This window comes from Patagioenas fasciata, chromosome 5, assembly GCF_037038585.1.
Source record: "Patagioenas fasciata isolate bPatFas1 chromosome 5, bPatFas1.hap1, whole genome shotgun sequence".
Lineage (NCBI taxonomy): Eukaryota > Metazoa > Chordata > Aves > Columbiformes > Columbidae > Patagioenas > Patagioenas fasciata.
In genome coordinates, this window is record NC_092524.1 from 45,996,894 (window position 1) to 46,023,478 (window position 26,585).

At 44.8% G+C, this 26,585-nt stretch overlaps 3 protein-coding genes across 14 annotated transcripts in view; 2 read left to right on the forward strand and 1 right to left on the reverse strand.

Moving 5' to 3' along the window:
* The window catches only part of AREL1 (apoptosis resistant E3 ubiquitin protein ligase 1), a 23,327-nt gene extending 22,628 nt beyond the window's left edge, over positions 1-699 (reverse strand). For 3 of the 6 annotated variants that reach the window (XM_071809431.1, XM_065838523.2, XM_065838520.2), the window contains exon 1: positions 576-687. The gene's annotated coding sequence lies outside the window, so the exon portion shown is untranslated. Of the gene's footprint in view, positions 1-272; positions 425-575 lie in introns of those variants that run through there. The other 3 variants (XM_065838521.2, XM_071809430.1, XM_065838522.2) reach the window with 3 other exon arrangements.
* On the forward strand, positions 679-6,643 carry FCF1 (FCF1 rRNA-processing protein). Its single transcript, XM_065840157.2, has 8 exons — positions 679-780; positions 873-940; positions 1,113-1,184; positions 1,459-1,607; positions 1,991-2,063; positions 2,981-3,068; positions 3,525-3,619; positions 4,877-6,643. The coding sequence occupies exons 1-8, from the start codon at positions 778-780 to the stop codon at positions 4,923-4,925; spliced, it is 597 nt and encodes a 198-aa protein (XP_065696229.1). The 5' UTR covers positions 679-777; the 3' UTR covers positions 4,926-6,643.
* Positions 6,644-9,212: 2,569 nt separating this feature from the next.
* YLPM1 (YLP motif containing 1) overlaps positions 9,213-26,585 on the forward strand; it is a 52,139-nt gene continuing 34,766 nt past the window's right edge. For all 7 annotated transcript variants that reach the window (XM_065840250.2, XM_065840245.2, XM_065840247.2 and 4 more), the window contains exons 1-5: positions 9,213-10,293; positions 15,109-15,351; positions 16,281-16,475; positions 17,242-17,984; positions 22,708-25,035. In XM_065840250.2, the coding sequence (XP_065696322.1) occupies positions 9,280-10,293; positions 15,109-15,351; positions 16,281-16,475; positions 17,242-17,984; positions 22,708-25,035 (4,523 nt within the window). In that variant the 5' untranslated portion in view covers positions 9,213-9,279. The remainder of the gene's footprint in view (positions 10,294-15,108; positions 15,352-16,280; positions 16,476-17,241; positions 17,985-22,707; positions 25,036-26,585) is intronic.

A 26,585-nucleotide genomic window follows, 5' to 3' on the forward strand; every position in this document is an offset into this window, starting at 1 on the left:
AGTTCTCCTTTCAGTCTAATTTTCTTACATGTCACAGTTCTACTGATGCCAACGCTTCAGGAAAAAACTCCTGCATAGTACCTGACTGGCTGCACAGCTGTTTTTTTCTGAGCAGCACACCAAATAACACTGGTTGCATCTGGAAGACACCAACTGCTACCCGTCCGATGTGCCACCCGTACCCCGACAGCGCCATGTAAACGGCACAACGAAATCAAAAAAGAAACCCGTCGGCCGCCGCGGGGCAGGCAGAGCCAGCCCTTCCCACTCACCGGGAGCCCCGGCCACGCCCGCCCCCGCACTCCAGGGGTGGCCACCTCCCGCCGCGGTAGCACCGGGCCTGCCGGAGGCAGCGCCGGGGTGGCTTCCAGCACGGGCGCCCCGGGCCGGCAGCCGGGCCGCCCGCGAGCCCCCGCCGCCACCACGGCCGGGCCAGGCCACCACCCCGGGGGGGACGCCCGAGCGCTGCGCGGCGGCAGGGCTGCAGCTCCCTCGCCCCGGGAGACCCGTTCCCCCCGCCGGAGCCCGCCCTGCCCTTCCCCCGAGGCGCGGGAGGGCGCGGATACCGCCGTTACCAAGGGCGCCGTTACCGAGGGCGCCAGCGGCGGCCGCGGCGTCAGGCCCACTGCTGCGCGCGACAGATACGAGCTCCCGCTGCCCCGTGTTGGCAGCCGGAAGTGACACCACTCCCGCACCCTCCCGGCGGGGCGGGACGCAGTGACACGTTGTGGCGGCACCGGAAGTAGCAGCAGCAGCAGCAGCAGCAGCGGCGGCGTCATGGTGAGCGGGGTGCGGGCGGGGGGTGGCTGCGCTGGGGCCTGGGTCTCGGTTTCTGCCCAGCTCATGGCGGCTGCATGTCCGTCTCCTTGCAGGGGAAGCAGAAGAAGGCGCGGAAGTACGCGGTCATGAAGCGCATGATCAGCCTCCGGGACGAGCGCATGTGAGTGTGGCCGCGGCTGGGCCTGGTCCCAGGTGGCTCCCGCAGCCGGCCGCGCCGGCCTGGCCATCCCCGTGTCCGCTGGGGAGGAGCGGGAGGGGATCCGGCCCGGCCTTCTCCGCCCTGTCCTCCCTTCCCCACCGTCCCCTCAATGCGTGACTATGTTCTCTTGCAGTAAGGAGAAAGACCGGGCCAAGGCCCCCGTGAAGAAGAAGGAAGACCCGAGTGCCATCAAGGAGCGGGAGGTGTAAGTGCTGCCGGCGCTTTGGGGAGGGAAGTAGGGCCGGCCATACTGCAGGCTGCCACCAAGGACGGTTCTGAGCAAAGCTGTGAGAGTAGGAAATGGTGCCCCGATCCCTGGGGGGTGGGCTTAGAGGGCAGTGGGAAGCCTGGCAGGTTACAGTCCCACGCTGCTTTGTGTTGTTTCTGCTCGTTACCCTTTCTTCATTCAATGCAAGTTATAGGATTAGATATGTTGTTAACTGCAATTGACTGATTTGTATTCTTTGTCTTTCTGGCAGCCCCCAGCATCCCTCTTGCTTGTTCTTCCAGTATAATACACAGCTGGGCCCCCCATATCACATCCTGGTTGACACTAACTTCATCAACTTCTCCATCAAGGCCAAGCTGGACCTAGTGCAGTCAATGATGGACTGTCTCTATGCCAAGTGTAAGTGTCTGCATCACTTGCAGTTTCTTCTGCCGCACATAGTGTTGTGGTGTGCTTTATCAGCGTTATACCGCACCATCGAGCTCATTGTTCATGGCTGTGGTAACCCTGGAACTGTCTCTGGTTTCAGTCAAACAACAGTCTTAAATGCTAATATCAACAAAGGTGAAGAAACATTAACGTAAAAATCTAAAATTATCATGGCATGGTCAAACTCAGTGGCTCTACATTTCATCACTTTGCAACCTTATCAGTTCTCGTAAGTTTTAAACATTAAGTAATATGTTATAGAGTTCCATGATCGTTCCTTGGCATGCAGGCAATGTATAGGGGTCTGTGAAGAAATACTGCTTGGTTTTAATACAGGCCTTGTTTGCATGTAGGTATTCCATGTATCACAGATTGTGTAATGGGTGAAATTGAGAAGCTAGGACAGAAGTACCGCGTGGCTTTAAGGTAGGTGCAGAATGTTCTCCATTTCTATAACCTAATGTTTTAATAAATGAAAAGCACTTTCCATGATGGTCCTCCTGCACTAGAGCGTGGTTAGGTTTTTGCAGAGTCTTGAACTTGGTTTTGTTTCTCTGTCTACATGAGATCAGTGCAATGGCTGGAGTTTTAGATTATTTTTTAAAATTCTAAATGCTAAGTATGAGTGCACACTATTGATTTGTAAACCTTTTTTCCCCTTAAGACTTTCAATTTAATACCTCCTCCTATTTCTCAATATATAGATAGGTTTTTTTTTTTAATTATAGAAATTTCTAAAAGTAAATAAAGAAGTGACCCAAGTCTTATTGAACCATTCACTCATGCCTCATGTTATTCCTGTAGGAATAGGTAGCACTTACTGATAATTTAGAGCCAGGTTATTGTGTGGTCTGTACAAAACCAGTCCAATGTAGTTCATGCTCTCCAGGTGTACTAGCCAGATAGATTGCTCTTATTTTGGTCTGTTGTGTTGTAAAGTATCTGGGTGCACCCCCTGAACAGCTTTGATGTTCCCTTTCAGAGAGGAGGTGAAATGTTCCTATATCCTTAATACGAATTAAGAGATACCAGAAGTTCTAGTTCTTCCCACAGTTCTTCCCACTTGTTTCAAATGACTTTGTTAGGCAAGAGCCTAACATTGTAGGGATCTTGAATCCAAATAACAAGTACTTAACCTATAATAATTAGCCAGACAAATTGCATTCTGTTTTTGCTCCTCATTTCAATTCATTGTTGTGTACCAGACACTGCATCCCTTCAGCCTTTGTTTGAGAATAACATGCTGCAGATCACAGAAAGGGGCGTTCCTTTTCCTCCACACTGTGTTGCTGTACATACACTCTGGTCTGATTGCTGTGATGCTGCCTTATGTGTCCTCACAGAATTGCCAAGGACCCTCGGTTTGAACGCTTGCCATGCATGCACAAAGGAACCTATGCAGATGATTGCTTGGTGCAGAGGGTCACTCAGGTATTTCTATTTCTTAAATTTTCTATATTATGTTAACATACTAAAAATTCCTGAACCTTCCTAGTTACTGATAACTTAAATTTCCCACAGAGTAACTGTAAAATCTCACTAAGGGGCAGTTTCAGTCCCTAGCACAACTTTATTTGAAGCAAGGTATAGCCTTCCCTGAGCGTTCTTGTTGTATAGGACAGCATGAAGGAGCACTTAGGATGGGAAAGCTGTCAGCTGGGAAGGCTAGACAGACTTTGTATGTTTCTCCAAGTCTGTTTGGTTGAGCAGAAGGATGCTTCTCATCTGCTGGAGTTCTGTACAAGTCCTAGTAATGCCTTGCTAGGGACTTGCAGCCTTCTTGTGTTAAATCAGCTGACTGAGTAGAAGCTTTTGCTCAGCTTTGTCTCTTTTGCTCCTGTTCACTGGTGTTGAATCTGACTCGCCTCTTTTTTTTTTTTTTTTCAGCACAAATGTTACATTGTGGCCACAGTAGATAAAGAGCTCAAGCGGAGAATACGAAAAATCCCAGGGGTGCCTATAATGTATATTTCCCGGCACAGGTAAGGGACCCCTGACAGGAAGGACACTGACCAGGACTCTGTCACCATGTACGTCTCTCTTGCATTGTCTGTAGTGCAGGTTGCAGTAAAGGGCTTGGTGTCTACACAGAAGTACAACTGCTGCTGGGAGGAGACAGGTCACAGAACCACTTTCATTGCAGTCTACATGTTCACTTGCTTTTACCTGGAAAACTAGTTTCCTTGACGCCAGTGTTTCCGTAGATCAGTTTTGCTTACAGCAGCAGCATCAGGGCTACCAGGAATTCTCCAGGTTCTTGAGGAAAAGAACCATTCTTTTTCCTTGTTCTATTTGGTAGCTTTGTGTATCCTCAGCTAAGAGATTGAATTTACTTCTTCAATAAAAACCAAACCAACTCAGAAGGATGCTAATGCAGCAATTTCAGTGCAATATATTTTTTCAGTATCCGCAAGTCCTTGCTCACTTTATTTTTTTATATGCAATAGGACTAGTGATCTGCTATAAAAATATTTGCTTAAATTAATTTCCTGTTCCTTCCAAAGCACTTGTAAAGCCTAAGCTAAGAAGACTTTACTCAACTTTGTCATATCCAGTGTTTTAATATTCTACATAATGTACAGCCCAGAAGATTTATCTTGCATAGAACCTATGCCAAATTGTTTCACAGTATGGTAGAGATATTTGGTAGCATGGTAAGGAGAGAAGGCAGGACGTGGAGAGAAAAGGGCCAAAGTCTTCAGATGGGATGGGAGAGATACTGAGAAGGAGGCAATTGTGCTGGCAGTGGGGACAATGAGTCTAGTAATACGCGGACAGAGCAGTATCTCAGAAATGAGGAGGTTGATTCCTACAAATACGTAAAGTCTTAACTGATCTATAATTAGGATGTGGCTCAGAAGATTTTTCTTTCAAAACATCTTTGCCCCTTATTCACTGTCATCAAGAACTGTAAGTTGACTGGCCAAAGTTTTATTAATAGTGGTCTGCTCTTAAATCTTAAGTCAGATCTTACAAAACCACTGATTTTTTTCCTTTTCTGGAGATGGTGTGGTTTTTATATGCATGATTTCTGGGTTTGAGGTAAAGGATAACAGCAAAAAGCCTTATGAAGGCTTTTTGCTTTCGGAAGTAATATTTTTGTTCCTGGTGATCTGAGCTGTAGACAGAAATGCAACAAAGCTTCTCGCTGTTCAGTCTCTCTGTAAGCCTCTTGCTGCATGAGGACGGGAGCAATGTGGTGTAGGTTGTCTTCATAAGTTTCCCTCTTTCTTTCTCAGATACAATATTGAGAGGATGCCAGATGATTACGGAGCTCCTCGATTCTAACCATCGAAGCCGGGACTAAGAGCCAGGATAAGGGTCCTCCTGGATCCAAACTTCCTGCTTTCTTTTTTGCTGGGACTCAGCTCATAGGACTGTTGGTGACATTGGACTGACTTCACAGCCTCACTCTTCTAAGAAGATGCCACTTGGAAGAGTCTGGTTTTATTCATCCTTGTTTTGACATGGCCTAGTTACCTGTAGCTGGGAGAAGCATATGGGAAGGAGAGGACAGCAGTGTCCAGAACATACCTAAGTCCTTCTTCATTGGGATCATTGGATTGGGATCATTGGAAAAAGTGATTTCAGCATTCTGAATTAAATATTAGTGATGCAACTCTGGCTGAGACTGAAACCACAGAAATTGTAGAAGTTTCTTATTGCTGCACCTGTAGCAGGACAAGTATTCCTCTGGGAAACTCCATCACACCTGTCCAACGAGAAAATAAGATCTATGTTCTGGACAAAAGCTGTCAAATACCCACCAGTTAATGTGCCTTCTCTGGACCAGTGGAAATCTTCTCTGGAATATTTTAATTCAGAATTGATGGGGTTTTATTCAACTGTCCAGTGTCCTGCTCAGATTCTTGTGTCTGTACTGAGTCCTTTTGCACATATGCCAAGTGACAGTGGGAGGGCATGGCTGGGTCAGGACAGAACTCTCCCTCTCGTTTGCCTGGCACCTCAAAACCTTATCGCTTTTGTTCGGTGTCAGAGAAGAAGGGGAAGGTATCAAACTTTGACAGGAAGGTGTTGATCTGACAGGTATTAATGTGGGCTGGGAGCAGAGCAGTGGGGGCAAACGGAGCAATGGCTATGGATCAAGAGGGACTCATGGAGACCTGCAGCATCTGCTGACGGAAGGAAGAGGTCAGAGGAGGGAGGGAAAAGAGGTGGTTAAGCCACATGGAGAATTGCAGTGGAAGAAATACTTTAAACCTCTAACTCTGCATTCTCATATTTTCTCTGTTACTCTTTAATTTTTAGCAATATAATTTGCTATTCTGATCTCTGCTCTGCAGTGAGGAGAATTGTCTTAAGACTGAGAGGTGGGAGACAATATGGGGGTCACCAGGGGCCAATGTGCCATAGTGTGCTTCCTGGCCAAAATGCTGGAGTGGGGGTATAGTAAAGAGGCAGACTGAAAATTTATATTCTGGCTATAAATAAGAAAATTTCTAAACTTTAATAGAGCTTTTATCCTGTGGTGCCTTACACTTGTGCAGGCTGCAGAGAATAGCTGAACCCAGATGTCGGAATGCTGGGCAGCACAGTGACGATAATACCTCTTGTCTGCTAATCATTTCCTGTTGTTGAGAAATGCCCTGACATGCTAATAATTCCCTTGCTAGCAGCCTACTTCTACAGATATTGTAGGAAACTTTGGGAACGCATCAGTCTTACCCCTCATACTATCTCTTTGCTTGCTGCAGGCACATCTACTAAACTAATCCCATAAATAACAACGTAGTGACACTTTCAAAACATAGCCCCTTCCAAGGTATCACAATTGAAGTTTATCTTCTCTACCTCCAGCCAAGAAGAGGGTAGCCAACAACCCTGAGATTTTATACTCTGTGTATAACTGTACATTTCAAAAATACTATCTGTAGTTTTCTTCTCTCAGTCCAAGTCACATTTCTTGAAGTTAAATGTCTAAGTAGTCATGAACACTTGAAGATCATGTTTAGTCAAATAAAGACTGAGAAACAGTTGTAGGATTAGATCTGTGTAATATGACTTTCAGAATAATTCTAGTTTTGAAAGACTTCTTCGAGTAGAGTTAACTAGAATTCTTTGTGTACAAACAACTTGAATTAACCTAAACTGAAGGAGACTGGATAAGAAAAAAATGCACACTCATGGCAATATTTGACAGAAGTCTTTCTGGTACTGGAGAAGAGGTCAAAGGCACAGCAATATGATGAATTTGGGAAATGTCTACCTGCCAGCAGAATGCCTATTGGAGGGACCTAGCAAAATACATGTACACAGCATGAACTGTGGGTCGGAATCAAAGCATTTACCAAAATCTTTTACTCCTTAAATTAACATTCCTTGTGATCTCCTTTGTTTGTTTTACTAATAGGAGAAGGAACCCGAATAAGCATAAGGCAATTCCTAGAGAAGTATTAAGAGGACTGGAGGACGAGCAGCAGGGATAAAGTATTGACAGTGAGTAAAGCCATTAGGAAATGTTCATAAATTGAGTATAATTCGCAAGACAGAAGCACCTGGGGATACACTCAAAAAGCCTGATCAGAAGAGGCACACAAGTGCTTCCCCTGCAGTCCCAGGGAATTTAAGTTCGCGGGGAGGTATTTACTCCATGCACACCGTGGCATCCCAGCCTCCGATCCAACTTGCAGTATGCTAAAGGAAGAAAGATCATTATAATTAAAGTGAGAATGCTTTGATGTTCCTACAAATGCAGAACTCTGCCAGCCCAAACCAGAAGAGAAATTCTTTCCTGACCCAACTCTGACAGTTGGTTTAAACCTGCACATGAGTTAGATATTAAACAGATGCCTGCAATGTTTCTCCTAAGCTCTACGGTATCCAGCCTCCCCGCTAACATCCCGTCTCTTGCTGTAGCCAGTTTCCATCGCTTCAGAAAACAATCAGAAATGCCGTAAAAAGAAGGTCTGAAGTTATGAGAAGAATGAAAGAAAATAATTTCTACTCCTTTCAGGGGGCCACCAGACAGCCCAAGATTACTGCAGCATTACCACCAGATGAAGAGAAGAAACTTAAGCTGTTGATCCAGAATGTGACACTGGTTAATGGAGGGATAACTGAAATATGGTAGAATAGCATTTAGAAGCAGGAAGAATGTGAGCTATTTAAAAAATTAACTAAAACCAGCATGATGACATAATTAGTATTAAAGACTGTAAAAGAGCATAATGTGGTTAGCAGCGTTGCTTTAGGACAAGGTAACATTGGGTAAAGCAAATGTGTCATGGCTGGCGGGCATCAACTACTGCTGCCCACAACAGATTTTGGTATTGACAAAAACATCTGTCAAGTTACACTTTGGCCTCCTTAATGTAGGCTGGAAAACAATTGCTCCTGAAAATGGTGGAATAGGTGTAGTCAAAAGGGAAGTAACATGTTTCTTCACAATATTGAGTAACCACAACAAACAGCAAGAATACTGAGAGAATCCTGCCTGCAGGAAGTAAACTTGGGTAAACTGATTGCAAGAGAACTTGCGTTGAGTGAATCAATCAGGAGGATAAATCAAAGGATGTTTGCAACAGGAATTCCCTATTTTGAAAGGACAGACTTTCAAAAGCTTAGTGAGTAAACTGGCCCAAAGAGCTCAGGGAAATACATGTTAAGTACATGTACAACGCGGTAGAGATGTGGGCTAAAAGTACGAAAGCTGTGTTGAAGTCACATTCACTGCAAGAGAAATCTTACAGGAGCACCACCCTAAGCAGAAAAGGATCACACGCACAAGCCCTCCTGTCTTTTCTCTTACAGTGGAAGTTCAGCACTTTGCGTACATCTTTGCCAAGTGGCTACAGAACACGTTTGCATGTTTAACTCATACTTGAATGGGGGAAGAGAGGAAATACAAGAAAACAGCATTTTCTGCTCCCCAGTGCAGTTGCTTCTGTAATGGAGGCAGCTTCATGCATCCGCTCCTCCGTTCTCATTTTTGCCTCTCAGGTTCATCACGAGCGCGTTTACTGAGAACGAAACAAAACCGTTCGGGTCACATCTCGGGCCGATCACCAGCATCCCCCACCCGCGCGGGGCTCCCCTTCCCGCGAGCCCCTTCCCGCGTCGCTGACAACTGCTCGGCTCTGCCACTGCACCTCGGGTCACCGGCACCGGGATCGCGGCAGCCCCGCGGAGCTGGGGCGGCAGCGGGAACATGGCCGCCGCCGCAGCGTGTAACCGAGGTCACCGGTGCCCCCGCCCCGGGAGCACCACGGCCCGCGGGAGGCCGGGCCAGCCCTGCAGGGGCGCTTGCGGGCCCGCGCAGGACCCGCCAGCACCCTCCCGCTTGTCGCCTTCCTACACGAAATCGAGCCCCCACCGGGGTCCGCGGTAGCTCCCTCCTGCGGCCCGCCTCTCCCTCCTCCGAGCCGACGGGAGGCGGGCGAAAACGGGGAGCGGCGCTCTGTCCTTGCCTCCGCCCCCTCTATGCTCCCTCCCGCAGTGACGGCGGCTCCTCTCTAGGCGGCGCGCCGACGGCCCGATGAGGGCGTCACTCGACGCTCTAGCGCCCCGGGCGCACTCTACTGTCCGGGAGGGCGGTGCACCGCCCGACGCAGGCGCTGTGAGCCGCACGCGCCACAGCCGCCGCGGCCTGTGGAAGCGCCGCGCTTCGCTCCGCGGCCCCGCCATGTACCCGGCCTGGGGCTTGTACGGGGCGGCGGGGCACTACCCGCCGCCGCCCACCTCCATCCCGCCCCCGCCGCTGCCCATCCCGCCCCCCAGCGTGCCGCCTCCCGCCGTCCCGCCGATGCCGCTGCCCAGCTACCCGCCGCTGGGCCCCGCGCCCGCCGCCCCGCCGCCCACCGGCACCTCGGGGTTCCTGAGCCTGCAAGAGCAGCACCTGGCGCAGCTGCAGCAACTCCAGCAGATGCACCAGAAGCAGCTGCAGTCCGTGCTGCTGGGACCGCCGCCGCCGCCGGGGCCGCCCCCTCCGGGGCTGCCGCCGCCGCCGCTGCCCGGCTCCTTCACCGACTGGCAACAGCCACCGCCGTCCGTGCCGCCGCCGGTGCGCAGCTACCAGAAGCAGTTCGCCCACCGCGAGCCGCCGCCAGCCCGCAAGCCGCCCGCCGCCGCCCGGGATCGCGATGGCCAGGAGCCGCCGGGCGGGCACGGCAACTGGGGCGAGCCGGTGCCCTCCGAGCCGGTGCCCATGGACATGGAGCTGTCCTCGCCGCCGCAGTCCCCGCAGCCCGCCGCCCAGGCCTACCTGCCCCCCTCCCAGGCCTACTTGCCGCCCCCCCAGGCGGAGCCCTACCTGCCCCCGGCCCAGTCCCCGCCGCTCCAGCCCTACCTGCCGCGGGCGCAGGCCTCCCAGCCGCCCCCCTCCTTCTCCGAGCCCCCACCCTCCTACCTGGAGCCCCCGCCGGCCACCTCCTCCCAGCCCTACCTGCCGCCTCCTGCCCAGGGCTACATGGCGCACCCCGAGCCCTACCTGCTCTCCTCCCAGGCCTCCCCTTCCCAGCCGGCTCAGCCCAGCCTGGCCCCCTCCATCCCGCCCCCTGCCAAGCCACCGCAGGCCCATTTCCCCCCACCCCAGCCGTCCCTGGCGCTGCCTGCCGCTGCCCAGCCCGAGCCTGTGCAGGGGGCCGCCAAGGAGGCCGATGGCAGCGAGCAGCCGGACCCCTCCACCATGACTCCCCAGGTAAGGCCGTGCCGCCCCCGCGCTCGCCCCGACCGGCAGCGATGGCGATCGACCGCCGGCGGGTACCGAGTGTTGCCGATGTCTCTGAGTAAGGGCAGTTAATAAGCACGCCGCATTTGCATGGTACTTGAAGGGTTTGGACACAACCCTTGGAAGTCCAGGAATGGCATGGGTCAGGTGTGGAAGTGCTGCTTTATCCAGTGGTCGTCGATGTAGCAAATGTTGGTGTAGTGTTGAGACATAGCAAATCGTAATTTTTTGAAAGTAAATTAGTTAGTTGGGGAAAAGTCTAATTCCCGGCTGAATTTAATTTTCTTGGGAGATTTGTTGATCTCTGGAGAATTGTTTTGGAAAGTTCAGCATGTGGGTACCTCTGATTTCATCTAGCCTGTTGTCAGATGCAACAGTCTATTTACTTATTGCACATTGTAGGATGAGCCTCTTCAGTGATTTCTTCATTTAGGTTTCTTAAGTGTATCAGTTGTCTGTCTGATCAGTGAAGAATTATGACTGTTTCAATCTTACCACATATTTTAAGCTGCAAAACTGTTTCTGTAGTGGTATGTAGTTGCCCTTTACTTAGACTTACTTACACGTTTTGTGCTACCTGTGCTTGATCTTCCAGTATAAGGTTGTATGGGCCATTGGAGGGAAACATTCTGAAATGCTTTTGAGGTGAAAAATATTTTTAATGCTGTGTGCTTTTTATGTGTACAGTGGAGGCAAAATGCCTGCAAAATGTTTGCATGTTTCACTTCCTAAATGTGAGTAGTTCAAATAAACCGCTGTAACTGTTCATACGCATAAAGTTAGGGACAATCCAGTTGCTTAAGGTTAAATGTGCACAGGTGTTAAGGCCCTCAGCTATGCATGCAGGTTGATCAGATTCACTGAGGCTTTTCCATGGTTTTAGGGTCAGCTTGCACAGATCCAGCTACAAGAACAAAGCTGAAGTGCATGCTTTAAATTGATTTTAAGTTGTGGGGTTTTTTTAAATCTCTTTTTGGCAAATTGATCTTAGGATTCTGCTTTGAAGCTAAGTTTGCAAAAATCTTGTGTCATATTGAGGTCACTGACACTTTAAATTTGGTAATTGTTGAAACACATTTTTAACTGTATCCATTAAAATTTTGTACCAATAACTGAATACATTTAGGAATGTATAATTTTCAACTTTGTACCATATAACTAATCACTTCCTAGCAAAGTGGTGCTTTCAGTTCATGAATTTAATTTTACAAAGATTTTTGGACAGGACTAGTTGATCTTTTTGCAGTGAGATTAATGGGACTCATTAATTTTTTTAATGGCAAAACCAAAACTGAAAAATCAGGTGTGGAAAGTGATGTTAATTCACTGTTGAGGCTGCTTAGTGTCTTCTTAAATTATTGAACTCAAGATTGAACACTAAACTGTAATTCCTTCCCCCTTATGTAACCTGACATTTCATTAATGTTATTTGGTTGTTCCTCAACCCCACTCTCTCCAGAAGAGTTGCAAATAATGTATTATTGTGGTGCACATGTAGAAGAAGCAGAACACTGCTGAAGTTTACATTGTCTGGTTTATGAGTGTTCATACAAACAATTTCTATCTTGACTAGTTTGTTTAGTCTTGTTCACAATTCAGTGTTAATTCGAAAGGAATATGGTACTTTGGTCATAAATTTGTGATAAGAGATTTATATGATTTTGGCTATTTTAGGCTGTAAAATGAGACAGGATTTGAAGCAACAAGTCCTTCCACAATAGGAGAAGTAAAAAGAAAGCACAGTGATGCTTTCTTGCTAATGATCTTAACAGCTGAGTAGACAAATACTGTAATTTGTCATTTATAAGATCCTATTAAACCTTTGTTTAAATGGGTAATTGAAAACAATTCTTTCTGTTCTCATCCCACAGTGACAGTGGCTACAGCCAAACAGATCAATGATTTCTCTTAACATAGAAAATACCATGCAATTTCCCATTAATTAGTGTTTTATTTCCCTTTCCTGTATAAAGGTGCTGCTCTTTGCCTTGACAATATTGTGAATTTAGCATAGTTTCTTACATAGGTGTACAGTTGGGTTAAATTGCTGGATTCTTGGTGTTTCTCTACAGTCAGGTGCATCTTTTGTTAAGTCTTGTTAAAATACCTGTGGTATTTCACTAATGCTTCATCTGATATTTGGGTACTGTGTGCTGCTATTTATTTACAGGAGTAAACAAATACATGTGGATGCATCTGTATTTGTAAATATGCATTTATCCGTGTGTTAAAGCTGCCTTAGCTTTACCATGTTTGTTTTGTAAAGGGTGCTAAACCGTTTGTTTGCTATCTTTGCCGGAAAAGGACCAAGTGTCCCCCAAAATGGGCGTTGTGTTATGGCCTAGGGTCACCTAAATTCATTTTGAAGTAGCCTTTTGACGTGGGCTATGTGTTCACATTTTTGGTGGTATGTCAGGAGCTGATAGTGCTGGTTTCAGTGTTCTCTGTACAACGCAACAGGTGTAGCCTCTTGGTCAGTCAAAAATGGAAAAAGGCAGAGATTAATATTGGTGCTGGTGTGTTCCTTGGGCTTAAGGACTGTAACTGGACTTGAAGAATGACAGTAATCGTGAGGAGATAAGCACTCAAATAACTGAACTTTTCGCTATCAGGATTTTCTACACTAGCACTTCTGTTTTGCTCAATTTAAGCTGTAGAAATCTACCTTTCCACTTTTCTCATGCTTTTCAAATGGAACCTGCAATACATGTGTCACTGACTTAATCTGCAAAAAATAAGTGACAGGTTATTGTTATAGCTCTTCATATGTACCCCTGGTCATGTTAGGAGTTATAGCCCTTTGTCTGATTGGTAGGATGAGGAGGAAGCAAAATGGGTCTGTGGAGACAACAATTTTGTGGCAGTAGAACAGGTGATCACCAAAGGGAACATCCAGCACTATCACCCTAAATCACCTTATAATGGCTTTTCAGAGGGATAATTGAATCAGCTTTTGAATAGCTGGGGATGTATTCTCCTCCCTGGTGTTGCAACTTGCACTTACTACAGCAAGTTGTTGAAGGTTTCTGAGAGAGTCCGTGCTGGACCGTGAATGCACATCTCCACCCAAAGCCATGACAGCTCTTCTCCAAGAATCTTTTTAACAAAAACACGACTCAGGAGTTATTGCAGGATCAGCAGAGAGTGCGAGAAGTATGGCCTCTCCTTTCGTTGACCTCATCTCCAAGTTACAGCTTTGCAGAAGTATTTTTTTTAAATACAGCTCTGTGTTTGTGTCTGCTAGATTGCTTCCAGTTGAAACCATAGCTCCTGACTTGAGCGCGAGGTAAGCTTTTGGAGGAAGCTCGTGCTTCTCTTAAACCTGTTTTAAGATAGGCTGAATGGTTCAGTTTTGAGAAATCTCATCAGACAGCACCTACCCCTTTGTTGTTGTCACACTTATATTGTAAAATATCTGCATCTTTTGGATTCTTCTCTGTTTCTGAGTGGACTTTGTATAGGTGTCTTTTCTTAACTGTGCATGCTTGGGTGGAAGGGAAGAACAGGTGAAATGAAATGTGTAGGGCAGTCACACATTCTCAGGGGTGGTGGAACAGACATGAGAGCACAAGAATGGTTGTACTGCGTCAGACCAGAAGTACAGTACTTTATCATTCTGTCTTTGATAGTGACTAAAAGCAGATGCTAAGAGAATAACTTAAAAATCAAATGTATAGTGATATTTTCTTAAAATACAAGAGCTGCCTTAGCTGTGACTGGCATCTTTATTTTTAAAAACTATAGATTTTTCTTCTATGAATTTGTAGAGCTGTGTCTTGAATCCACAAAATTTTAGCTCTTGCAGTGACCTCTGGCAGGGACTTTGGTAGCACAAGGCCATGTCAGGTGAAGAGCTGCCTCCCACGTGTGTTGAATCTGTGTCCTGCTAGTCTGCTTCGATGCCTGGTATTTATTGGATTGGGAGAGATATAGAACTCTTAGTTCCTATTCAGGTCTCTTTAAGATGCACCACTCCACGTGTGTTGAGATGCTTGTCTTTAGTCTTTTGTTCTTTATATTGGTGGCAGGTTACAGTGCTTTGAAGCTGCTGCCTTCTGCCTGGAGTACTCTAATTCAAGCTTGAAATATTTAAAACTGAAAGCTTGATCACTTCTTAAATTGATAATTTTTTGAGTGCAACCATATCTATTTGCTTCTTCAGCTGTTGAATCCATCAGAATTGAGATGATAAATATTCCTCACTATATGCTGGTTCTAATTGTTCTTTTTCCTTTCCACATCCTTTATTCAAATGTCTCCACCACAATTTCTCAGCTGTCATTTTCACTTTATTTGATGTCTGTGTTCTTTCTTCTTCCTCTTCATTTTTTTGTACCTGTTCTCCTTTTTTTTTTTTTTTTTTACTGATCCCTTACTCATACTTGCCCACCATTTTCCCTTCATTTTACTCAAGTTAGTCTCATAATAAGTACCTTTAGTGCTTCCAGTTAGGAATGAAAAATAATAAGTACGCTTGTTATCACATGTCTGAAGTAATTTGACTTATTACTGGTCATCTTTCTGCTTTTCATTGTTGTTCTCTTTAGTTGTGAGCTCTCTGAGGTAGGAAATAAATTCTGCTGCAGGTACTATGCCTCACAGAGTGGTTTCTGAGTTTTGATTCGATCTTCCTGACATCCATTGCAGTACTCTTGATGATGAAGTTAGTTTTCCCTCAAAACAGATTTTAAAACTTTTCATGAATATGATCCTAGCAACTATCATGAATTCATTTTCCTGTTTTTTCCCGTTAAAGTTGGTTTAGAAAATTTCTGTCCGTTGCAGGAGCAGCAGCAATACTGGTACCAGCAGCACCTGCTTAGCCTGCAGCAAAGGGCAAAAGCCCATGCTCAGGGACAGCAGCAAATGAAAGGTCCAGTAGTGAAGGATGCATCTGAGCAGAGAGAGAAGTCTGAAGAAGGGGTAATGAGCGCTTCAGCTCAGCAGTCCGAACCTCCGGCGCTTAATGAATCCCTGCCTCCAGCTTCCAAAGACAACGAGTCGTCTCTTACATCCACTGAAACTCAGGTAGGCTTTGTTAAGTGGTACCGCTCCTTTTGTTGTGCTAGATGGGACAAAGAAGCAGGAAAATAATACCATCAAATTCTCATGTATACTGTGTAACAGCAACTAAATATGGTAAAGCAGTCTTTAAAGAGCATAGGCTAAAGCTGCACCAATTAAAAAAATAAAAATACACTTGTTCTGTATAGACTTGTATAGTCACCCACACGGGCACCAGCGCGTCCAAGCTTGATGCACTCCTTCTTTCCTCGGCATTGTCATCTTTGTCTATGAGAAACACTTTGTGACACCTCAGTGCAAAATCAGGTACTCAGTAGATGAGGAGTGCTATCTTTGTGACACTGTTTCTTAATTTCTCTCTGGCGGTTTGTCAGTTCTGGCTCCCCTTCTCTCTGTGTGGTATAGTTTGAAAAGCCAAGAGCTTTGCACAGAATATTTTTGTCAGCATGCTTAATAACAGTTACTACATAATGATGGAGGTCATGCTTGATGTTTGAACAGATTACTGCAGGGTAGTAGATTACACTGCAGTACATACTTCATGTTAACTTACAGTGTGTGGGTTCCTACCAAGTGGCAAATTCATGCACTCAGAGTTACTTTACCTCATTGTGAAAAACACTGTTGTCTCATTATATTTGCTGTGAACACCAAATAACGGATCTGCATTAATCTCTTTCCTATAGGTAGTTTCTGTATGTATGAAAACCCTAACTGCCATCAGCCTAACCTTCAGATCAGACTATTCACATTAAGAATAAATGAAATTAAAATCAGCCTTCCAGAAGCTGTGGGTGGCCAGAACACTGAAATACAGAGTGATAAAATAATGAACACTGAAAAAGTTCCTGTAAAGTGCGTAGTGATCAAGTGTGTTTTTCTTCTGACAGAAAGACCTTTCCTTTATTTATAATATTTGCCTTTTTCTCTAGCTCAATATTGAACCTCCCGATGACCCTGAGGAAGATTTGAGGTTACAGCAATTGCAAGCAGCAGCAGCTCAATGGCAGCAGCATCCCCATCACAGGGTTGGATTTCAATATCAGAGAATAATGCAGAAGCATGCCCAGCTGCAGCAAATAGTTCAGCAGTATCAACAGATCATGCAACAGCCTCCACACTTAGAGGTGAAACGCTAGGGAGATGATGTTTGATACACTTCCTGGGTGACCTAGTGCTCCTGGTCTGCTGAAAAACAAGTAGTTGAATAATTTCTTGTGATTGACTCATTTGTCTAGATACTCTTTTCTGCTTGGGTAGAAGTCTGTATCCTTTTTTCCTATTGTCCCTCAACTTCAGAATGAAAAAAGAATTGGCAGATGGTGAGGAAGGTCAGGTGAACAGATGATTGTGTAGAGTAATTTGCCAACTGCTGTTTTTTACAATATTGTGTAGTACAAAAATAAATATATACAATGATGAAGTAAACATAGATGCCAAAAATATGGAGTTTAAGTATTTTAAAAAATCACTGTCTCATATTGTTTTTGACTTAAAACAATCAGCGAAATAAAAATAAAAAGTCTTAATAACAAGTTCAGATAATTATATCAGTGTTGCAACCTTTAGCTTTTGAGTAGAAGTTGATTACTGTGTTAGAGAGTTGAGTCAGCTTTTTCTGGGTTGGTGGAGTTTGTACATTAAGCATTTCTTTGTAGTTTGGGCAAAGCAAAAAAAAAAAGCCTTTTATACATAAACATCTTCTAGTCATAAAATGTCTAAATTGTCACAATGACTTCAGACATCACAGTTGGTGTTTGCTTTTGTTTCAGTAGTTCTTCCTCAAGCTTCTGCCCACGTCAAAAATGGTGATATTACAAGTGATACTGAAATATGTCGCTCTGAAAATAACTAAGATGGTATTTTGAATCTATACTTGTCTTTTCCTTGCAGACCATGTCAGTGGACATGCAGCTGCGACATTATGAAGCACAGCAAAAACAGTTCCAGCAGCTTCATAAAGATTGGGAGAGATCAATGAACCAACAGTGGCAGCATCAGCTTCAAACCTACCCTCACAAAGACCAGCTTCAAGAGTATGAGAAACAGTGGAAAGCATGGGATGAACAGATGAAGGTCACTCAGTCCCATCTGCAGGAGAAAGTGAGCTCACTCCAAAACCTGAAGAATCAGTATCCTGCAAATGTTTCGCTGCCACCTCCATTTGTTCCATATTCTCAGACCACTCAAGGTGGCATTCCTGTTATGCCTCCAACTTTACCTTCAACTACACCTCCGCTGGTCCCCCCGCCTCTCTCTTCTGTTTCGCAGTTATCCAATTCCTCTGTCCCTTCCGGTTCCAGTTCTCAAAGCAGTCAATCTACTGAGACGTCAAGGCCAGCTCTGCTTCCCACCCCTGGTACCTATGCATCAAAAATATCCAGTTCAACTGTCTATTCACCTTACCATTCTCAAGTAAGTTCATCCTTTGGCTCTTCAGACCATGGAAAGTCTCAAGTTCATCTTAGTAAACAAACTGTCTCTATTTCGTCTGAGCAAGGATGTGGGGATCTGAAAACCACTTCTTCAGTGTCTTCAACACATGCACCTGCCATGCAGGACAAACCAGTGAGGTCGGGTGGATTGCTTCCAGATCCTCCCAGATCAGCACGTTTTGAAAGCCCCAGAGGACCTAGGTAAGGATGTTTTTGTTGATTTATATATGTTCTGGGCTACAAGGCTTTCAGTGATATATGAAGAAATTAAACATGTATCTTATTCTCCAGTCTGCCTGGGGCTGTTCAAAGTTTGCTTGTTTCGTGGCGGTTTTGTTTTTAATGTATGTACGCCATGCTCTGTATTTTTCTTATTAAAGCAAGAATATAGATAGACACTTTTCACTTAAGCATTATCTTGAGTACAATGCTTTCTCCCAGTGAAATGCTTAGTCATACTGCACCCTTTTCACTCCCAGAGACATAATATTCCGTTTGTGAAAATAGGAAAGCTGTTGTAAATATTTCATGTCTTTACTGTCCATAGTTTAAAGACGATAACTCACGATTGAAAGATTCCATTTGAAAAGTCTCATAAATTCCCAGCATTTTGTCAGCGGTACTTGGAACACAGTATAGGAAAATCTAAAGCAAAATTAGTGAAGGATTGTTTTTAAGGTGTTGCTATATAGGGTAGCACTTTAATGTAGGCATTCTGAAACGGATTCAGGAAAGTATTCAGTTAATATATTCAGTTGAATGTACTAATGTACCTAATTACTGTCAATTTAGATGATAGCTATTTTTTAGAAACAATAAGAAACATTCTTTGTAATTCAGCATTTATTGCAGAAAGAACTGAAAATTCGAAGCTGTTCACCAGTACTTGAACTTCTAGTGTTCTGCAGTTGTATGATCATCCTATTCGATACACTTTTTAAAATGGCTATTTGATAAGAGAGGTGGTGCTTGTCTTAAGTAGAAGTCAATGGTTTTCTAAACATGTAGCATTACTTAGTATTCAAACAATTATAAGCAAGAGAGAGAAGGAAGGAAATGAAGATTTGGGATCCTAGTAGTAGAATTCTTTTTGACTTTTTCTTTTGCATTGCATCATTATGGTCTTGATTTTGAAGACTGGTGTCTTTTTTCTATTGGTAAAATACAGTTTTGTTCAGATTTATGGCTTCCTTTTATCAGGTGGATGGCTTGCTGTCTTAATGTAAAGCTGCTCTAAAAGCCAATGTTCTGTGTCTGTTATGTGGTTTTAAACCTGCTATATGGTTTAATCCAAGATCTTATTTCTTGAATGTTTTTCCTTCATAATTGACCTGGTATCAGGTTGCAAAAACAACATCTGTTCTGTCGGGTCATTAGTTCAAGATGGGTTGATGCGATGTATACTGAATAAAGAACAGTGGTGTTCTGTTAAATAGTTTCTATTCTTGCATAGTCTGCTAGACTTTACAATCATATCTTCATGTTTATTTCTCTTCTCTTTGCTTCCAGTGTGATTATTCATGAATAATAAATAATTAATTAATTCCTAGCAATGTAGATTAATTTTTTTATAACTTTCAGTAATTTTCTGCCACCTGATGGTATTTAAAAAGTGTTGTTTATGGTCCTGGGGATTTGTTGGATGTGCAGTTCTGAACAGACTTTTCATCATTTCCTGGTGTATCTGTGTGCATTCGTTTAGAGCTTAATAATATTGAGTGACAGGCTATAGATAATAAAAAAATTTCTAGAATGCACATACATGAGCTCTGGTTTTGAGTATACTCACAGTATTTAATTAACACTGTAACCTTTGTGCATTCTTATATAGTGATTGTATGACCATTCTAGGGTTTTGTCAAAGCTTTCCCAACAATTTGTTCACAGTTTCATCTCAGTATAGTTAGCAAAGAGAGTCTTAATAAGCTTTTAACGGAAACTTGGATAAATTAAAAATGTCGTGTGTTACCTGCTGCCATCTGAGGTAATGACTAGACATATAAAAAGATGCACAAACCCTTCACCTCTTTCTAGCAATTAACTTTTCTGAAGAAACTCTGAAGAACTGGCTTAAACTAATTTTCAGAATTTTGGGATTGAAGTGTGTTTTACAATATCTAACCTTCTACCTGTACTTTCCATGTAAAAGTTAATCCCTCAAATCTAGGTTATCTTGCCACTGTGCTTTGTAATTTCTTCTTTTTTCTCTTCCTGTTCATCTTGACCTGCCCTTATGCCAAAAAAAGGAAGTTACGCTCCTAACTTATCAGAATTATTAAAATTCTTTGATGTTGTGTAAATGATCTTATTTGCTGTTCTTAACTAGGTGGTAATGACTTTATATCCATAGATTCATATAATAGTTTGGGTTGGAAGGGACCTTCAAAACTCATCTAGTCCAGCCCCCTGCAATGAGTAGAGGCATCTTCAACTAGATCAGGTTGCTCAGAGCCATGTCCAGCCTGGCCTTGAATGTCTCCAGGGATGGGGCATCTGCCACCTCTCTGGGCAACCTGTGCCAGTGTTTCACAACCCTCATAGTAAAAAAGATCTTTCTTGTATCTAGCCTGAATCTGCCTTCTTTTAGTTTAAAACCATTACCCCTTGTCCTATTGCTACAGACCCTGCTAAAACGTCTACCCCCATCTTTTTTGTAAGGCCCCTTCAAGTATTGAAAGGCTGCAATAAGGTCTCTTCAGAGCCTTCTCTTCTCCAGACTGAACAACTCCAGCTGTCTCAGCCTTTCCTCATAGGAGAGGTGTTCCATCCCTCTGATCATTTTTGTGGCCTCCTCTGGACCATCTCCAACAGATCCACATCTTTCTTCTACTGAGGACTCCAGAGCTGGATGCAGGACTCCAGGTGGGGTCTCACCGTAGCAGAGTAGAGAGACAACCACCTCCCTCAACCTGCTGGTCATGCTCTTTTTTTTTCATGCAGCCTAGGACACGGCTGAGCTTTCTGGGCTGCAAGTGCGCGTTGCTGGCTCACGTCCAATTTTTTGTCCATTGGTACCCTGAAGTTGTTCTCTGCAGGGCTGCTTGCAATCCCTTCATCTGCCAGCCTGTATTGATACAGGGGTTTCCCCAACCCAGGTACAGGACCTTGCACTTGGCCTTGTTGAACCTCATGAGATTTGCATGGGCCCACTTCTAGAGCTTGTCCAAGTCCCTCTAGATGGCATCCCATCACTCAGGTGTGTCAACCGCACTGCTCAGCTTGGTGTCATCCACAAACTTGCTGAGGGTGCACTTGATCCCACTGTCTGTGTCACTGGTCCCAATATGGACTTTGGGGGGACACTGCTTGTCACTGATCTCCATCTGGACATTGAACTACTACATTGAGCTACTACATTGACCACTACCCTCTGGATGTGACCATCCAACCAATTCCTCATCCACTGAACAGTCCACTCATCAAATCCATCTCTCTCCAATTTAGAGAGAAGGATGTTGTGCAAGACCATGTCAAAAGCTTTATGGAAGTCCAGATAGGTGACATCTCTAGCTCTTCCCTTGTTCATTGATGTAGTCACTCTGTCACAGGAGGCCACTAGGTTGGTCAGGCAGGACTTGCCCTTGGTGAAGCTGTGCTGGCTGTCAAAATCACCTCCCTGTCCTCCATGTGCTTTAGTATAGCTTCTGGGAGGATCTCTTCCATGATCTTCCCAGGCACAGAGGTGAGGCTGACAGTTCAGTAGTTCCTGGGGTCCTCTTTTCTACCCTTTATAAAAACAGTTGCAATGTTTCCCTTTTCCCAGTCACCAGGGACTTCACCTGACTGCCATGACTTCTGAAATACAGAGAGCAGCTTGGCAACTGCATCGTCCCCCCAGGATCCTGGATTCCATATCATCGGGTACCATGAACTTATGTATGTTCAGGTTCCTCAGGTGATCGCAAACCTGATTGTCACAGTGGGACGGACTTTGCTCCCCTAGTCCCTGTCCATCCACTCCAGAGGTGTAGAAGAGAGCTTGCCAGTGAAGACTGAGGCAAAAAAGTTGAGTGCCTCGGCCTTCTCCTTCTGTGTTGTTAGCAGTTTGTCACTCAGGTTAATCGGGGGATACACTTTCTTTTACCTTCCTTTCCTGCCTGACGTACCTATAGAAGCCCTTCTTATGATTCTTTGTGTCCCTTGTCAAGTTCATCTCCAGCTGTGCCTTCGCCTTCCTGACTCCGTCCAGTGAGATACAACTGTGGATCCCAAACATACAAACCAATTCAATTCTCTATTTTGTATAAAATCAATTTGGCTTGTTCTAGTCTACAGTGTAAATCAGTATTTGAGCATATGGTTAAAGATTGGGTTTTTTACTAGATCAGCCTTGTTAAATATGAAATAAATATGAAATTCTTCATTAGTTTGCCTGACCTATTTCCTCATATTGAAACACTAGCAGTTGTAGGTGGTCTCAAAAGAAATTAAGGAAAAGTGATGCAATAAACATTTATTTGTTCTAGGCATATTATGTTGCATGGTACTGGATGATATCAAAATTTGTTGTACTTTCTGAAAGGTTCTGTATCTAAGGATTTTTCTAGATGGCATTCATCACCAAAGTCAAGTAGACTTGTTCATACTGTCAAAAGTTCAACAAGAGTTGTTGATTGCAACAAAACTTCTGTTAAACATCTAATTAGTTTGCCAGCTTTTTTGTCAGGTTTCAGTCCTGAGATATTTAAGCCGAATTTCCTTTTAGGGTTGCATTATCTGCAAGTGACTTAAACTGTTCTGCAGTGGACAATATTGATTTGAAGAACTTGTCTCTGTGCTTCTGCACTAGTTCAGTAGGAATTGATCCTAAGGCACACTGTGATTCAGCAGTTAGAAGTAGCTTTGGGGGTGGATGAAACTGTCTTTCAGGGGATTTTGATTTGACACATTCATTTGAATAAAATTGCCATTATATCATCTATAGATTTGATGGACCTCGAGGAAGAGGATATGACAGATTTGAAGGCTCGAGGCAGAGAGGCCCTCGTTTTGACTCCCAGCGCTCAGAAGGATACAGGTCACGTTTTGACCGACAGAATACAGATGGACAGTCTTCAGGTAGATGGGGGACTATCCCACGAGGACCAGCAGGACAATTTTATACTTCAGCAAATGCATCACATGGGCATGGTTCCCGCCAGAGTGGTCCACGATGGAGGGGGCCCAGGCCCCATTTGGGACAGCAGCAGCAGCAGTCACAGACAGACTCAGAGTCAGAAAACAAAGAACCTTTTACAGACGTAGCTGCTGATCAGCAGACTGTAAGCAGAACACAGTCTACTCCCGACACGCAGAGTACAGGTCCTATTGGGCCGAATGAGGACCTGACAAACACTCAACAGGAACCATCCAAACCTGAAGTCAAAGAAACGGTTTCAGACCCTCCTAAAAAGTGGACATGGAGTTCACATGATCCTAACCAGCAAGTAGAAGAGTCCAAAGCACCTACTCCACCTATTCAAAACCAGAAATCAACATCCCTTTCTAGTAACCCTGTAGCTTTGCAGTCAGATACTGCAAGAACAGCCGATGCAGTAACCCCTGTAACAGGAGATCAGGAGGTGGAGTCCCCAGATGGCCAGTTGATTGCTTCAGATAGCACCCAGGACCTACCTGAACCAGAAGGCAGAGGGAAAGGGCCATTTATGCATGAAGATAGAGGCAAGGGACCAGGAAACAGAGGAAGGGGACAAGGCAGACTGGATGATGGCCGTGGCAGAGGGCAGGGGGATGGCCGTGGCTGGGGAATGGGCCGTGGCAGGGGGATGAGAAGGATGGATGGTGGCCGAGGGATGGGAAGGATGGACGGTGGTTGGGGAATGGGCAGGATGGATGATGGCCACGGCCGGGGAATGGGCAGGATGGACGATGGCCGTGGCAGAGGATATGTATACAGAGGCAGAGGGCAGGCTAGACAGGCATCCATCCGTGGCAGAGGGATGTTCCGGAGAGCAGGCAGCCGGGAGAGGATGCCTGATAGGCGGTCAGGCAGCAGGGAAAGGATGCCAGATGGACGGTCTGGCAGCCGAGAGCGGGGACTAGGTGGACGATCAGATAGCCACGAGAGGATGTTCTCTAGCCGAGACAGAGAGCTAGCTGGGCGGACAGGCAGCCGGGACAGGGGACAGGCAGGTACCCAAGAGAGAGGCCCAGTCAGGCGGGCGGGTAGCCGTGAGAGAGAGCCCATGCGACGGGCGGGTAGCCGGGAGAGGGGCCCAGTCAGGCGGGCAGGTAGCCGGGAGAGGGGCCCAGTCAGGCAGGCAGGTAGCCGCGAGAGAGGTCCCATGAGGAGATCAGGTAGTCGGGAGAGGGAAGTAGGAAGATCTGAAACATGCAATATAGATAAACCCATTAACCTAGGAGATCACCCTAATAAATTGCCTCCATACCACAGAGATGAGACATTCAGGGGTTCTTGGGGTCATGAAGATGATAGAATGCAGGAGGAATTTCCTTTAGATAGTCAAGATGACCATTCTTTGGAGCATGAACGATTGGATGACTGGGAAAGAGAACGGTACTGGAGAGATCACAACTTGGATTATCAGGATGATTCTGTAGATGCATATGACAGGGATGACAGGTTGCAATCCCACCAGTCATTACCTCCATTATCTCCTCTACCACCACTACCTCCTATATCATCTGATCATGACAGACGAGATTCGTGGTGGGATGACTGGAAAAGACCAAGAGAAAGAGAACTAGAGAGAGATCTAGACAGGACTGGAAGATCCTCAGATATTTATGATCAAGATAGAGATAGAGAATGGGATAGAGACTGGGACATGAGACCTATGGATGACAGAGAAATGGGGAGTCGTGACCTGGATATTCCCTCTCTGCCACCATTACCACCTCTTCCACCTCTGGACAGATACCATGAAGATAGATGGAGGGAGGACAGGAACAGAGATCATTATGACAGAGACCTCCGAGACAGGGGGGAGCTGAGGATTCGAGAGTATCCAGAGAGATATGACACATGGCGGGAGAAGCAAGACTACCTTCCTGAAAGGACTGACTGGGAAAGGGAACGGTTGTCAGATAGGTGGTATCCAGATGACGGAGACAGACTGCGGTCTTTGGATGATCGTCCAGGTTCATCCCTTCCTCCACCTTCACATTCCTCTGATATGCTGGGAACAGATTCAAACCTGGACTCTGACCAGTCTTTGCGAGGGGTGATGGTCCTTAGCCAAAGACAACATGAGATAATTCTGAAGGCTGCCCAGGAGCTCAAAATGCTTCGGTGAGTTGCCTGGTTCTGTCACTTTTGGGTGAGAAATTGCTGAATAGGCTTATTAGATTTTCTTTATCCATTGTGGTAGATGTTGTGGTTTTTTTCCTAGAACACTGAACTCCTGAGTTGGTACACTTCACTGATGTGGAGGACATTAATTTCCTTTTGGATATCTTTGTGATAAATGTTTGTTACAATGTATTAGTATGTTGTAATGCATTGATTTTTGTTTTTCTGATCTATCTTCCCCTTTCCTTCCAACACAAATTAAATATTCTGGGTTTGACTAGGAGTAGCTAAATTTTGACATCCAAGCTTTCCTTGGGATTATGAATCGCCCTCTAATTTCAGTTATCACATGTGCAAGTCAGGTGTAGCTATAAACAGCCATATGGGCAATTTGGCTATTAATGAAGTTTTTAAAATCTTAATCAGGAATGGGCTAAGATTCAGAGCATTTTTTATTGATTATTGACTCCTTCTTCTCTGCATGCCTTTCTCACAGAACGAAGTGTACATTTATAAGTATTCTCACATTTTATTATATTGCACATATAAGTAGTAGTGATTTTAAAACTAGTTTGCTCTAAACTAATGTAAAAAGTTTTTGCTGACACTGACTTTGATTTGACACTAGGATCACACTTTATCTATTCGTAGAATGAATGAGTTATGTCAACAAGGCACCTGTGTTTGTGGTGGAAGGCTTCTTAGTTTCCAGTTCCAGGAGTTCATTGTGTCTCACTCGGATGCTTTTCCAAACCTGAAAATAATGTTCACCATGGTTTTGGAAGGAGGAGTTGTTCTGATGTCCTTTTGTAAAAGTCAGGACCTTAGCAAGCTTTTGGAACCACCTTTTTGGACGCTTACTCAGTAATGGAGTTGCAAGATAGATGCTATGAGAACCTTTTTCGTGGTGGTGCTTATGTTCATACTCCTTAAGTATGTTCTGTTTCCCCTTTGTGGCTGTTACACAGAATATTTAAAGCATAGTTATGAGAATAGTGTGGTGCTTCTGTGGAGATGCTGCTCCTTTCCTTATTCTTTGATTTATGCAGTGTAATGGCTTCATTTCTTTTCGCCACAGCATGATAGTAGGAGCTCATGTGGAACAAGTTGTTTGGAGTACCCCCATCACAGCGTTTGTGGATGGACTTCTTTTTTTCTTAAATAGGTGGTTGTCCCTTTCCGAATGAATATGGCCTTGTCTGTTTGTTACTCTCCAGGAAGAGATCTGTCCACATTACCTGGCCAATGTTTTTGTTACCCTCAAGTGAGCTTGTTCGTAATCGCTTTGCAGTCTTTTTATTGGTGTCAGATGAGCTCGTTGATAATTGCTTTTTAATACTTAACTGTCTAGATTGAGATTAATGTGGTTCTTAATTCACACAATGGAATTTATTTAATTTTTGGATGCTTCTTACTTTTTAATTAAAGCATATGTGAGTTTTTTCTTTCTACAGTACTCCCTCATTTGAAATCCAGCATCGTCAGTGAATAATTTTGTCAAGTTTGGTTGATCTGAGTTCTGATGATCAGCATAACAGCGCTGATAAACA